At 43.2% G+C, this 15,947-nt stretch overlaps 1 protein-coding gene across 3 annotated transcripts in view; it reads right to left on the bottom strand.

The window, feature by feature from the left end:
• The window catches only part of LOC139260389 (TBC1 domain family member 12-like), a 154,702-nt gene that overhangs the window by 70,288 nt on the left and 68,467 nt on the right, over positions 1–15,947 (bottom strand). For all 3 annotated transcript variants that reach the window (XM_070876956.1, XM_070876959.1, XM_070876957.1), the window contains exon 2: positions 12,900–13,023. In XM_070876956.1, the coding sequence (XP_070733057.1) occupies positions 12,900–13,023 (124 nt within the window). The remainder of the gene's footprint in view (positions 1–12,899; positions 13,024–15,947) is intronic.

Raw genomic sequence — 15,947 nt, 5'->3', positions numbered from 1 at the left:
AGGGAGAGGCGGGTGGGGTGGTCGGAGGGAGGGGCGGGTGGGGTGGTCGGAGGGAGGGGCGGGTGGGGTGGTCGGAGGGAGGGGCGGGTGGGGTGGTCGGAGGGAGGGGCGGGTGGGGTGGTCGGAGGGAGGGGCGGGTGGGGTGGTCGGAGGGAGGGGCGGGTGGGGTGGTCGGAGGGAGGGGCGGATGGGGTGGTCGGAGGGACGGGTGGGGTGGTTGGAGGGACGGGCAGGTGGGGTGGTCGGAGGGAGGGGTGGTCGGAGGAAGGGGCGGGTGGGGTGGTCGGTTTGTCGTACCCTAAGCAAATGCTCTACTCAGAACTCCTACGTGGTTAAGCAAGCCCCAAGTGGGCAGAGGAAACGCTTCAAGGACACCCTCAAAGCCTCCTCGATGAAGTGAAACATCCCCACTGGCACTTGGGATTCCCTGGCCCAAGACCGCCCAAAGTGGAGGAAAAGCATCAGAGAGGGCGCTGAGCACCTCGCGGCTCGTCGCCGAGAGCATGCAGAAAACAACCGCAGGCAGCGGAAGGAGCGTGCGGCAAACCAGGCTTCCCCGCCCACCTTTTCCTTCAACGACCTGTTAGAGACTGTAATTCCCGCATTGGACCATACAGCCACTCGAGAACTCAGAGGGGAAGCAAAAGTCTTCCTCGATTTCGAGGGACTGCCTATGATGATGATGATTGTCGTACACTCCTTCCATTGTTTGTGCTTGGCTTCTGCGTGCTCCCGACGAAGAGACTCGAAGTGTTCAGCGCCTTCTCGAATGCTTCTCCTCCACTTTGAGCAGTCTTGAGCCAAGAGTTGCCAAGAGTTGGTAGGGATGTTACATTTTTTCAAGGAGGCTTTGAGGGTGCCCTTGAAGTGTTTTCTCTGCCCTTCTGGGACTCGCTTGCTGTGTCGAAGCTCGGTGTAGAGTGCTTGTATCAGGCATGTGGGCAATATGGAAAGTCCATCGGAGCTGATTGAGTGTGATCAATGCCTCGATACTGGGGATGTTGGCCTGAGAGAGAACGACATTGGTACGCCTATCTTGCCAATGGATTTGCAGGATTTTACGGAGGCAGCGCTGGTGGTACTTCTCCAGTGCCTTGAGGTCAACTTCTGAGCAGAATTATGTGGTATGCATGCAACTCAAAGAAAATCGACGTTGTCTTCTAACCACAAGCCTAATTTACTCAGGATTGCCTTCATATAAAAAATAACCTCCCAGCTAACCTGTATAATCACAGTGTCATTGCTACCATATAGAAATATGCAAATCAGTGCAGCCACAGGAGAATACAAACTTTTGTTTAATTATTAGCAGGTGGCACAGCACAGAAAACCATTTTCAGAATGGTTTTCCTGTCGGCACTTTTTTCACTTTCTGTATGTTCAAGATTTCATCAGTAAAATTAGATAAATATTTGTTCAACAGATTTAATTTAACATGCTTGTGTTGAGGAAATTAAAAACTTCAGCGCAAAGGCAAGGCTTTATTTTCTGAAGCACAAGGCCTCTTCATTCATCATCTAAGCCAAAATAATATTGTTTAGCAATAACTTGGTCTCCCTGCCTTTCAATCCACAAGGCAAGCTTCCAGTCAGGGAAAACCAAAATAGCCCGCATGGGAGAAGTCACTGAACAATAACATAAAGAATGGTTACTCAACAACATTACATTTTGCATAACAACCCAAGAGTTATACCAGGTCATGTAGTACAAAGAAGGTAGTGCAGGGGTCCCATCTGGTCATCCCCCTGCAAAACAGATACACTGTTTTGAGTGCTGTTGAGGGAGATGACTCATTAGGGGAGAGCAACAGCAGCCAAGTTCATGGCACCGTGGCTGGCTCTGTTGTACAGGAGGGCATAAAAAAAGAGTGGGAGAGCGACAGTGATCGGGGATTCAATCATAAGGGGAATAGATAGGCGTTTCTGCGGCCGCAATCGAGACTCCAGGATGCAAGGGTAAAGGATGTCTCCGAGCGAGTGCAGGACATTCTGAAAAGGGAGGGAGAACAGCCAGTTGTCGTGGTGCACATTGGTACCAACGACATAGGTAAAAAAAAGGGATAAGGTCCTACGAGACGAATTTAAGGAGCTAGGAGTTAAATTAAAAAGTAGGACCTCAAAAGTAGTAATCTCGGGATTGCTACCAGTGCCACGTGCTAGTCAGAGTAGAAACATAGAAACATAGAAAATAGGTGCAGGAGCAGGCCATTCAGCCCTTCTAGCCTGCACCGCCATTCAATGAGTTCATGGCTGAACATGAAACTTCAGTACCCCCTTCCTGCTTTCTCGCCATAACCCTTGATCCCCCGAGTAGTAAGGACTTCATCTAACTCCCTTTTGAACATATTTAGTGAATTGGACTCAACTACTTTCTGTGGTAGAGAATTCCACAGGTTCACCACTCTCTGGGTGAAGAAGTTTCTCCTCATCTCGGTCCTAAATGGCTTACCCCTTATCCTCAGACTGTGACCCCTGGTTCTGGACTTCCCCAACATTGGGAACATTCTTTCTGCATCTAACCTGTCTAAACCCGTCAGAATTTTAAACGTTTCTATGAGGTCCCCTCTCATTCTTCTGAACTCCAGTGAATACAAGCCCAGTTGATCCAATCTTTCTTGATAGGTCAGTCCCGCCATCCCGGGAATCAGTCTGGTGAACCTTCGCTGCACTCCCTCAATAGCAAGAATGTCCTTCCTCAAGTTAGGAGACCAAAACTGTACACAATACTCCAGGTGTGGCCTCACCAAGGCCCTGTACAACTGTAGCAACACCTCCCTGCCCCTGTACTCAAATCCCCTCGCTATGAAGGCCAACATGCCATTTGCTTTCTTAACCGCCTGCTGTACCTGCATGCTAACCTTCAATGACTGATGTACCATGACACCCAGGTCTCGTTGCACCTTCCCTTTTCCTAATCTGTCACCATTCAGATAATAGTCTGTCTCTCTGTTTTTACCACCAAAGTGGATAACCTCACATTTATCCACATTATACTTCATCTGCCATGCATTTGCCCACTCACCTAACCTATCCAAGTCACTCTGCAGCCTAATAGCATCCTCCTCGCAGGTCACACTGCCACCCAACTTAGTATCATCCGCAAATTTGGAGATACTGCATTTAATCCCCTCGTCTAAATCATTAATGTACAATGTAAACAGCTGGGGCCCCAGCACAGAACCTTGCGGCACTCCACTAGTCACTGCCTGCCATTCTGAAAAGTACCCGTTTACTCCTACTCTTTGCTTCCTGTCTGACAACCAGTTCTCAATCCACGTCAGCACACTACCCCCAATCCCATGTGCTTTAACTTTGCACATTAATCTCTTGTGTGGGACCTTGTCGAAAGCCTTCTGAAAGTCCAAATATACCACATCAACTGGTTCTCCTTTGTCCACTTTACTGGAAACATCCTCAAAAAATTCCAGAAGATTTGTCAAGCATGGAATTTTTTGAGGATGTTTCCAGTAAAGTGGACAAAGGAGAACCAGTTGATGTGGTATATTTGGATCGCAGGATAGCACAGATGAATACGTGGCTTGAGCAGTGGTGCAGCAGGGAGGGATTCAAATTCATGGGGCATTGGAACAGGTTCTGGGGGAGATGGGACCAGTACAAACCAGACGGTCTGCACTTGGGCAGGAACGGAACCAATGTCCTAGGGGGAGTGTTTGCTAGTGCTGTTGGTGAGGAGTTAAACTAATATGGCAGGGGGATGGGAACCAATACAGGGAGACAGAGGGAAACAAAAAGGAGACAAAAACAAAAGACAGAAAAGAGATGAGTAAAAGTGGAGGGCAGAGAAACCAAAGGCAGGAAACAAAAAGGACTACTGAATATAAAAGGGCTGCAGGAGGGGTAAAAACTAAAAATCATGGTTTAAAAACTAGGATGAAAACACTCTACCTAAATGCACGCAGCATTAGAAATAAAGTAAATGAGTTGACGGCACAAATCATTACAAATAGGTATGATTTGGTGGCCATTACAGAGACATGGTTGCAAGGTGGCCAGGACTGAGAATTAAACGTACAGGGGTATCTGACGATTCGGAAAGATAGGCAGGAAGGGAAGGGAGGTGAGGTAGCTCTGTTAATAAGGGATGATATCAGGGCAGTTGTGAGGGATGATATTGGCTCCAATGAACAAAATGTTGAATCATTGTGGGTGGAGATTAGAGATAGTAAGGGGAAAAAGTCACTGGTCGGCGTAGTTTATAGGCCCCCAAATAATAACTTCATGGTGGGGCGGGCAATAATCAAGGGAATAATGGAGACATGTGAAAAATAAACGGCAGTAGTTATGGGGGATTTTAACCTACATATCGATTGGTCAACTCAAATCGCAGGGGGTAGCCTGGAGGAGGAATTCATAGAATGCATACGGGATTGTTTCTTAGAACAGTATGTAACAGAGCCTACAAGGGAGCAAGCCATTTTGGATCTGGTCCTGTGTAACGAGGCAGGAAAAATAAACGATCTCCTCGTAAAAGATCCTCTCGGAATGAGTGATCACAATATGGTTGAATTTGTAATACAGATTGAGGGTGAGGAAGTTGTGTCAGAAACGAGTGTACTATGCTTAAACAAAGGGGACTACAGTGGGATGAGGGCAGAGTTGGCTGAAGTAGACTGGAAACAAGGACTAAACGGTGGCACAATTGAGGATCAGTGGAGGACTTTTAAGGAGCTCTTTCATAATGCGCAACAAAAATATATTCCAGTGAAAAAGAAGGGCGGCAAGAGAAGAGATAACCAGCCGTGGATAACCAAGGAAATAAAGGAAAGTATCAAATCAAAGACCAATGCGTATAAGGTGGCCAAGGTTTGTGGGAAACTAGAGGATTGGGAAGATTTTAAGCAACAGCAAAGAATGACTAAAAAAGCAATAAAGAAAGGGAAGATAGATTACGAAGGTAAACTTGCGCAAAACATAAAAACAGATTGTAAAAGCTTTTACAGATATATAAAACGGAAAAGAGTGACTAAAGTAAATGTTGGTCCCTTAGATGATGAAAAGTGAGATTTAATAATGGGAAATGTGGAAATGGCTGAGACCTTAAACAATTATTTTGCTTCAGTCTTCACAGTGGAAGACACAAAAACCATGCCAAAAATTGCTGGTCATAGGAATGTGGGAAGGGAGGACCTTGAGATGATCACTGTCACTAGGGAGGTAGTGCTGGACAGACTAATGGGACTGAAGGTAGACAAGTCCCCTGGTCCTGATGAAATGCATCCCAGGGTATTAAAAGAGATGGCGGAAGTTATAGCAGATGCATTTGTTATAATCTACCAAAATTCTCTGGACTCTGGGGAGGTACCAGCGGATTGGAGAGCAGCTAATGTAACGCCTCTGTTTAAAAAAGGGGGCAGGCAAAAGGCAGGTAACTATAGGCCGGTTAGTTTAACATCTGTAGTGGGGAAAATGCTTGAAACTATTAAGGAAGAAATAGCGGGACATCTGGATAGGAATAGTGCAATCAAGCAGACGCAGCATGGATTCATGAAAGGGAAATCATGTTTAACTAACTTACTGGAATTCTTTGAGGATATAACGAGCATGGTGGATAGAGGTGTACCGATGGATGTGGTGTATTTAGATTTCCAAAAGGCATTCGATAAGGTGCCACACAAAAGGTTACTGCAGAAGATAAAGGTACGCGGAGTCAGAGGAAATATATTAGCATGGATAGAGAATTGGCTGGCGAACAGAAAGCAGAGAGTCGGGATAAATGGGTCCTTTTCCGGTTGGAAATCAGTGGTTAGTGGTGTGCCACAGGGATCAGTACTGGGACCACAACTGTTTACAATATACATAGATGACCTGGAAGAGGGGACAGAGTGTAGTGCAACAAAATTTGCAGATTACATTAAGATTAGTGGGAAAGCGGGTTGTGTAGAGGACACAGAGAGGCTGCAAGGAGATTTGGATAGGTTAAGCGAATGGGCTAAGGTTTGGCAGATGGAATACAATGTCGGAAAGTGTGAGGTCATCCACCTTGGGAAAAAAAAACAGTAAAAGGGAATATTATTTGAATGGGGAGAAATTACAACATGCTGTGGTGCAGAGGGACCTGGGGGTCCTTGTGCATGAATCCTAAAAGGTTAGTTTGCATGGTGCAGCAGGTAATCAGGAAGGCAAATGGAATGTTGGCCTTCATTGCGAGAGGGATGGAGTACAAAAGCAGGGAGTTGTTGCTGCAGCTGTATAAGGTATTGGTAAGGCCGCACCTGGAGTACTGCGTGCAGTTTTGGTCACCTTACTTAAGGAAGGATATACTAGCTTTGGAAGGGGTAGAGACGATTCACTAGGCTGATTCGAGAAATGAGGGGGTTACCTTATGATATATTGAGTAGACTGGGTCTTCTACTCCTTGGAGTTCAGAAGGATGAGGGGTGATCTTATAGAAACATTTAAAATAATGAAAGGGATAGACAAGATAGAGGCAGAGAGGTTGTTTCCACTGGTGGGGGAAGACTAGAACTAGGGGGCACAGCCTCAAAATATGGAGGAGCCAATTTAAAACCGAGTTGAGAAAGAATTTCTTCTCCCAGAGGGTTGTGAACCTGTGGAATTCTCTGCCCAAGGAAGCAGTTGAGACTAGCTCATTGAATGTATTCAAGTCAAAGATAGATAGATTTGTAAGCAATAAGGGAATTAAGGGTTACGGGGAGAGGGCGGGTAAGTGGAGCTGAGTCCACGACCAGATCAGCCATGATCTTATTGAATGGCGGAGCAGGCTCGAGGGGCTAGATGGCCTGTTCTTATGTTCTTATGTTCCCAATGTTGGGGAAGTCCAGAACCAGGGGACATAGTCTGGGGATAGGGGGTAAGCCATTTAAGACCGAGATGAGGAGAAACTTCTTCACTCACAGAGTTGTTAACCTGTGGAATTCCCTACCGCGAGTGTTGTCGATGCCAGTTCATTGGATATATTCAAGAATGAGTTAGATATGGCCCTTACAGCTAAAGGGATCAAGGGGTCTGGAGAGAAAGCAGGAAAGGGGTACTGAGGTGAATGATCAGCCATGATCTTATTGAATGGTGGTGCAGGCATGAAGGGCCAAATGGCCTACTCCTGCACCTATTTTCTATGTTTCTATGTTTCTGTGAGTGTTAGCGCTGTGTTTTGTGTGTTCTGTAGGATGTGTTGGCACTGTGCTTTGTCTGAAGTCTGAGGGGTAAACCTACAATATCTCTAAAAGTTGGCACAGGTTGAATTTCCCTTATCCGGAACCCTCGGGACTTGGCCGGATATTGGATTTTTCCAGACGAGGGGTGGTCAAGTTAAATTGGATGGTATAGGTACTAACAGCTGGATATAAGACAGGGTGTAATGAAAAGGCTGGCTAGGCTAAGAGTGGATTAGTCGCCCGGTCCGGATGGCTTGCATCCCAGGTTGCTAGGGGAAGTGGGGATGGAGATAACGGATGCAGGGGGAGGTGCCAGAGGATTGGAAAATGGCAAATGTGACATTCCTAATAACTACAGGCCGGTCAGTTTAACATCAGTGGTGGGTAAGGTTTTAAAAACAATAATCAAGAAAAAAATTAACAGGCACTTGGAGAGCTTTAAGTTCATTAAGGAGAGCCAGCATGGATTTGTAAAGGCAGATTATGTTTGATTAATCTAAATGAATTTTCTGATGAAGTAACAGAGTTGATGAAGTGAATGCAATGGAGATTGTCTATATAGATTTTAGGAAGGTGTTTGACAAAGTGCCACATAAAAGGCTGTTTAAGAAAAGTGAGGCTCATGGGATAGAAGGGTCAGTGTCAGCTTGGATAACAAATTGGCTTTAGGACAGAAAACAGTGAGTCGTGGTGAATGGTTGTTTTTCAGACTAGAGGATGGAGGACCACTGCTTTTTTTGATTTCGAGAAGTGTGGAGTGATGCATTTTGGCAAAAGGGGTAGGGAGAGACAATATAGACTTAATGGCACAGTTCTAAAGTGTGTGCAGGGACAGAGAGACCCTGGGAGTTCAGATGCATAGATCTTTGAAGGTGGTAGGACATACTGAGAGAGTAGTTAGCTAATCATATGGGATTCTGGTTTCATAAATAGAGGTATTGCGTACAAAAGCAGGGAAGTTATGCTGAACCTTTATAAAGCTCTGGTTAGGCCACGACTGGAGTGTGGCGTCCAGTTCTGGTCACCACACTTTCGGAAGGATGTGAAGGTTCTTGACAGGGTGCAGAGGGGATTTATCAGAATGGTTCCAGAGATGAGGGATTTTAGCTACAAGGTTAGGTTGGAGACGGTGGGGTTATTCTCCTTGGAGCAAAGGAGGTTGAAGGGAGATTTGATAGAGGTGTACTAGATTATGATGAGGTAAGGTAGACAAAGAAAAGCTGTTCCCATTAGCTGACGGTACAAGGATATGGGGACATAGATTTACGGTTTCGAGCAAGAGATACAGAGGGGATGTGAGGAAGAATTATTTTTACGCAGCGAGTGGTAATGACCTAGAGCTCGCTGCCTACGAGGGGGGTGGAAGCGGAGATGATCAATGACTTCAAAAGGAAATTGGATAGGCACTTGAGGGAAATAAACTTGCAGGGCAGGAGAATGGGACTGACTGGATTGCTCTACAGAGAACTAGCATGGACTTGATGGGCCAAATGGCCTCCTTCTGTGCTGTAATGACGATGAAGACTGCCTACAGTTTTGCTCCATGTGCTACCCCCCCACCACCCATGTCCATTGTGCGTGTGCATCAGGAAAAAGGCATGGGAGGAGCACATGGAGGGAAGTTCGGTACGCAGCAGGCAAAAGGACCTTTTCAACCATGCTGCAAAAAGGCCACTAGGAAAGCAGATGCAGGAAATCTGTGTGTGCAGCAGACAAGGGATAGACAGTGGACCACACCAAATGTGGTGCAGTTTTTATGTACTATGGAGGAATACATTTTAAAATGCTGCAAATTTAGATTTCAATGAAATATAATTGATAAATAATAAACAGGATTCCATAGCCACTATGTCACCCTCAGCTGAAAAGGATACTTGCTAATTTTTCGCCCTCTTGAATAAATAAAACTCCTAACATGGCTAAGCAGGTAACTAAATTTTTTACAGAAACAATGTAATGTTCAAGTAATTTTAGCAATAAGACACACCAAACCTTGAAAAGTGTACAAAGGTCCATAATCAACTACTGGATTATACTTCTACAGAGGCCTTGACCATTATTTTTCTGTCCTCTTTGGATCTGGGCATGGTGCCAGAGGATTGGAGGGCTGCTAATGTAGTACCCTTGTTTAAGAAGGGAGAAAGGGATCGGCCGAGTAATTACAGGCCTATCAGCCTAACCTCAGTGATGGGAAAATTATTGGTAAAATTTGCATCTGGAAAGGCAAGGATTAATTAGGGACAGTCAACATGGATTTGTTAAGGGAAGATCGTGTCTGACTAACCTGATTGAATTTTTTGAGGCGGTGACCAAGAGGGCCGATGAGGGCAGTGCGTATGATGTAGTGTATATGGACTTTAGCAAAGCTTTTGATAAGGTCCCACATGGTAGACTGGTCAAGGTGGTTAAAGCCCATGGGATCCAGAGCAAAGTGTCAAGTTGAATCCAAAATTGGCTTAGAGGTAGGAAGCAAAGGGTAATGATTGATGGATGTTTTTGTGGCTGGAAGGATGTTTCCAGTGAGGTTCCGCAGGGCTCAGTACTGGGTCTCTTGCTTTTTGTGGTATATATCAACGATTTAGATTTGAACATAGGGAGTATGATTAAGAAGTTTACAGACAACACTAAAATTGGCTGTGTGGTTGATAATGAAGAGGCAAGTCATGGGCTGCAGGAGGATATCAATCTACTGTCAGGTGGGCAGAGCAGTGGCAAATGGAATTTAATTCAGAGAAGTGTGAGGTGATGCACTTTGGGAGGGGTAATAGGAAAGGGTTTACACATTAAGCGGTAGGCCACTTAATAGTCTAGATGAACAAAGGGACCTTGGAGTGCTTGTCCACAGATCCCTGAAATAGCAGGCCAGGTGGATAATGTGGTTAAGAAGGCATACGGAATGCTTTCCTTTATTGGCCGAGGCATAGAATATAAGTGCAGGGAGGTTATGCTTAAATTGTATAATACTTTGGTTAGGCCACAGCTGGAGTACTGCGTGCAGTTCTGGTCACCGTATTATAGGAAGGACGTGATTGCACTCGAGAGGGTGCAGAGGAGATTTACTAGGATGTTGCCTGGAATGGAGAATCTTAGCTATGAGGACAGATTGGATAGGCTGGGTTTGTTCTCATTGGAACAGAGGAGGTTGAGAGACCTTATTGAGGTGTACAAAATATTGAGGGGCCTGGACATAGTGGATAGTAAGGGCCTATTTCCATTGGTGGAGGGGTCTATAACGAGGGGACATAGTTTTATGGTGGTTGGTGGAAGGTTTAGAGGGGATTTGAGGGGGGGGGGGGGGCTTGTTTACGCAGAGGGTTGTGGAGATCTGGAACTCACTGCCTGGAAGGGTGGTGGATGCAGAAACCCTCACCACTTTTAAGAAATGGTTGGATGGGCACTTAAAGTGCAGTAACCTGCAGGGTTACGGACCGAGAGCTGGTAATTGGGATTAGACTGGATGACCTTTTGTTGGACGGCGCAGATATAATGGTAAGTACTGCAAGGAATCAAATACGGCCAAAGGTGATCTCCTGGACTAGTTTCGTTCACCTGGATGGGTTGGAGAGGAATTTTCCCAGATTTTCTCTCCCTAAATTGGCCTGGGGTTTTTATCTGGTTTTTGCCTCTCCCAGGAGATCACATGGCTCCAGTTGGGGTGGAGTGTAGAATGTTTTAGTATAAGGGGTGTCGCAGTTGTGTGAGGCGGACTGGTTGTTCTTTGCCTTTCCGTCATTGTTCATAGGTTTATATGTAACCTTTAAGGCTGCTGACCAAGGGCCGTGCGGCTCTTTGTCGGCCGGCGCGGACACGATGGGTCAAAATGGCCGCCTTCTGCGCTGTAAATTTCTATGTTTCTAATGGTTAGAGTCAAATTCACGAACAATCCAGCATCAGTCTGTCACTGCAGTTTAAAATGTAGACTTTGTAAAGTTGGAACAGCACCCAACATTCTCAAAGTCTCAGATATAGGCTACCTCTCTAATCCTGTTTAGCCAAATTCATTGAATTTCTTCAAAAATCAGAAGAAGGAAAACATTTGAGGGGAAGTGCTGTTTCAGGTCCAATTAGGCTAAAGACAGCAGGGTAGAGTTTCCACTTATGCATTGATTTTTTTGACGCAATGTGCCTGAAATCTGTAACCAGCGCAAAAGATCGTGAAATTGCATTCAGCGCAAATCCCTGCACTTATATTCTATGCCTCGGCCAATAAAGGAAAGCATTCCGTATGCCTTCTTAACCACATTATCCACCTGGCCTGCTATTTCAGGGATCTGTGGACAAGCACTCCAAGGTCCCTATGTTCATCTAGACTATTAAGTGGCCTACCGCTTAATGTGTAAACCCTTTCCTATTACCCCTCCCAAAGTGCATCACCTCACACTTCTCTGAATTAAACAAACATCGCGCTAAAAGCTGGCACCGCCCATAAAACTGGGCACGCCCCCAGGGTGAATTACTCTCCATTGGGAGTTTCTGCTAATTGCGCTCGTTTGCGGGCCTTCAAGGAGGCCTCTAAAAATTAAGCTGGTTCTTTTGGGCGCAAGACACCAGTAGGCATATTTTAAAAGCTTTTGAATCCAGCTGTTTTTTAAATTTACTAAGAAACTGACCACTGTGCCCCAATATAACTAGCAAATAGTTCTGTATATTTTTTTTTAAAGTCATTTTCACTAATTTAAAAATTGGGTCACTCATAGGTGGTAAATTAGACACGGATTATAAATGCTTAGTTTTTGTGATAAATCCATTTTCAGCTGCATCAAACTACACCAATTGCCACATAGATCAAGGAATATTTTTTAAAGCAACATTCTAAAAAAAAAATGACCGTTTAAAATGCTGCCCAATTGCACTGGTTCATGGCAAATTTGCGTTTGGCAATATGTAAATAAGTTTGAGCGGAAACTCGAGAAATAAAGCCATCTCAAAAATGGGCGCAATTTTGGGCACAGTTTGTGCCCAGATCGCTGATGACTCCCAAAGCTGAAACTTTACACCAACTTTTCCACCCTTGGTCATCAAATGAAGCAGAAATACTGAGACAACACTAAAGACCTTTCCACCTCACTAAACTATGAATGAGGATACATGATCTGGAACAAACTCAAGTACACCTCCCACACGGTATAGGAATTAAAGCACTCAACACAAAGACACTGCCTAGTCTCATGAAAGTAGATCAGTTGCTGCCATTTTGCACCACTTTTTTCATATAAGCCATCTCTGGCAAGCCATGTAAAAGAACTCCACTACATAGTGTAATACAAGGTTACTTATGAAAAACTGTTATAGCACATTGCAATTCAATTTCCGTAGTTTATTTAGCAATTACCTTCTGAGTACATGTTAAATTGTATCATTTGTCTCCATTTACCCAATGTTTCTCCCATTTATCGCAGTCATTTTTTTTTGCAAAAAAGCACCAAATTTGTGATTTTAACTTTTCCTGCTTCACGTTCCCATCTATTTACCTACAGCATAATTATACAGGCTTCTGTTAGCATTCATATTTTTTTTTATAGAAGTGTTTGATCTTATTCACAGAAAATATTTATCATTTACATTTGTCATTGCTTTGGCAGATCATGGAGAGATTTTGTAATGAAAAGAAATTGCAACCAGCAAGTTAACATTAAATTACTCAAACGGATAGTGTCATTCTTATATTATAGGCATTGCGATAAACAGAGCATCATTTTCAATCTAAACAGGTACATTATATAAGAGATATTTGGTACTTCATAATTTTCTTGTAAATGTATACCTGCTGTATTGTTTTGGAATCCTTCTGTGAATTTTCCCTTGGGGGTATTTTCCCAAATAACTTCCAGCCAGGAGCACTAAAAGCAGAAGAAATGGGTTCCTTCGTCTTCTTGGTAAAAAAGCTTCTAAGAAACAAGAAGAAACATGGATCAGTGATTTCATCACTTCAAAAGATATTGCAGAGAAAATTTCAGATTTGACCAGTTAGTTCTATACTGCTATTAAGGCAAAACAAAGTTGTTTCGACACAGTTCCGTGTACGACAGCTTTTGTATCTTACAAGATTACTTCTTTCAATAATGGAGTTATGTTGGTGCATGTCTTCGCCCCCCAATGTCCACAATCTCCCAATTGGAGGGATACATATAAATATATCTTCACTTTTAGTGATTTAATTTTAAGAAATTAACAAAAAAAAGGCAGAGCAGTTGCTGCATGAAGCACTGTGACAGGAAGTGACTATTCTCTACCAATTGAGATCCTCATTTCGTCCAATTGGTTGATGCTAGGCACTAGGCTGGCATGAGAAGAAATCAAAATAGCAAGAAAGTCATCACTGGGTGCCTCATACACCTCATTTAGGCTTAATTACAGAGCAACAGTCGCAGATACTGGACAGCAGACTACATGCTCAGCCTCTTTGGAAATAATTTAAGTGTGGTGTGAGGGGAATCTAAAAGGGAGTTGGGATTTAAGGGGAGAAAAACATACATTTTAACAAATACACATTGTCAAAAAGCATTACTTTTTCCAGAGTAGATAGAAAGAACTTTGAATATAATGGCAGCTTTAGCCTGTCCTCAGGATGTCCCAAAGCACTTCACAGCCAATGAATTCCATATGAACTGCAACAGAATGTTGTACACAGCAGGATCCTTCAAATAAATGAGACAAAGAACCAATTAATCGGTTTCTTTGGTGTTGGTTGAGGGACTGATGCTGTCCAGGCCACCGGGAGAACTCTCTGCTTTTCTTACAATAGTCACGTGAGTTTTACATATACCTGAACAGCTGTGAAATCATAGGAACTGAGGTCTAGAAATAACAGAACAGAAGAAAGCTCAAATCAGAACAGTGTAATCAGATTAGGCCTGAAATAAAAACAGAAGAAACTAGTGTTTCACATAAGGTAGGCAAAACATTGTTTTTTAAAACTGCTCCTTATTATTCAGCTAATGAATGAGCCTTCTGATAAGTTACACAGGCCTTCCTTGTTCTATATGTATGAGGATAAACAATTTGTCAAGTATTTTGGGACATCCTGAGGTCGTGAAAGATGCTAGAAATGCAAACTTAAAAATTAAAACTTTTACCCATCTTTTGACTTTGTAGATGCCGACTGACCTGTGTATTGACATTTTCTGTTTCTATTTTATAAAAGTTCATCTCCCGTGTCATTGAATATGGGAGTTAAGATCAGCATTGTCTCCAGGTCAAGTATTTTTATACAATAATTTGATTTTATATGATTTGCAGTTATAAAGAGAAACTTACAACAATTGGGTGAGAGTAGTAGAGCTGGTTGGTGCAAAAGCAGAGGGACCTGGGCCTGCATATTCACAAATCTTTGAAGGTGGCAGGGCAAGTTGATAATGTGGTATGCGTTATATGCATAAGGTTGATAAGCTTTTGGGATAGTTACCTTTGTAACTAAGGGCATTGAATATAAAAACCAAGGAATTCATGCAAAACCTTTACAAATAACTGGTTAGGCCTCAGCTGGAGCAGTGTACACAACTCTGGGCACCACACTTTAGGAAGGATGTCAAGGCCTTGGAGAGGGTACAGAGGAGGTTTACCAGGATGGTACCAGGGATGAGGGACTTTAGTTATGTGGAGAGATTGGAGAAGCTGGGATTGTTCTCCTTAGAGCAGAGGGGAGACCTAATATAGGTATCCAAAATTATGAGGGGTTTTAATGGAGCAAGTAGGGAGAATCGGTTTCCTCTGGCAAATTAACCAGAGGTCATAGATTTAAAATAACTGGCAATAGAACTAGAGGGGAAGTGAGAATTTTTTCCACACAGATGGTTAATACCTGGAACGTACTACCTGAAAGTGTTATGAAATCAGATTCAAAAGGAACTTTCAAAAGGCAATTGGGCATGTAATTGGACAACTGATCTGTAGTGTTATGAGGAAAAAACTGGGACATGGGACTAAATTGACAGCTCTTTTAAAGAACCGGCACAGGCCCAACAGTGCTGCAAGACTTATAATTCTAAGAGTTTCTCTTAACTGAGTGTGAAGATGAAGGGAACTAGGAATTGCAAAAATGTGCCGCCACAGTACCACTACTGGCAGGAGGTTGTAATTACAGTATGACAAGTTTACATAGTCTGGTACAGTTTCTGCAACAACAGGAGTTTGGAGAAATGCTTCTTGAAGTCATTCTTCAATATAAATACATTAAACAAAGTCTTTGTGCAATCAGTTTTAGATTTCCAAAACCCACGTCACATGAAACGCACACATAGTGGACGTAACAGTTCCAAATCAAATCAAACTCTTTAAAGATTTGTTGCTAATTATTTCATATACTGCCGTTTTTAAAATTTGCATATTCAATTCATAATCTCACCAGGTCACATATTTATTCTACAAATTCTACTGCCGCAGCACACTGAATGTTCAGCTGGAACAATGACCTTCAAAGCCCCCATTATGAAAATGAGCTTTAAAATTTCTAAATCAAGAGGTTAGCATGCAGTAGAAATAGAGAATTCAGTACGAGTAGTTGAGCAGTTTACTTATTCAACATTACTGTTCAGACACTGTAGGTGAGCCAGTACTTTTGAAATGAAATTTTAATAGTGAATGGGCTGAAAGGCATTTTTATTAAAACAATATTACAAAATTAAGTTCTACTATTTGGTTGTTCAAATACCATGCTAGTAAATATTAAAACTTGTACTTGTACTACAGGGTCGTCTAACTTTATAAAGTTGTTTGCCTTTCCCAGATAGGTACATTGGAAAGGCAAACAATTTATAAAGCTAGACAATCTTCAGGTAGGACAATTAGATTACTGAACAGGAAATTTTGAGTT

Source organism: Pristiophorus japonicus, chromosome 3 (assembly GCF_044704955.1).
Source record: "Pristiophorus japonicus isolate sPriJap1 chromosome 3, sPriJap1.hap1, whole genome shotgun sequence".
Lineage (NCBI taxonomy): Eukaryota > Metazoa > Chordata > Chondrichthyes > Pristiophoridae > Pristiophorus > Pristiophorus japonicus.
The sequence above is the reverse complement of the archived record's forward strand: the minus strand, read 5'-3'. Positions and strand labels throughout refer to the sequence as shown.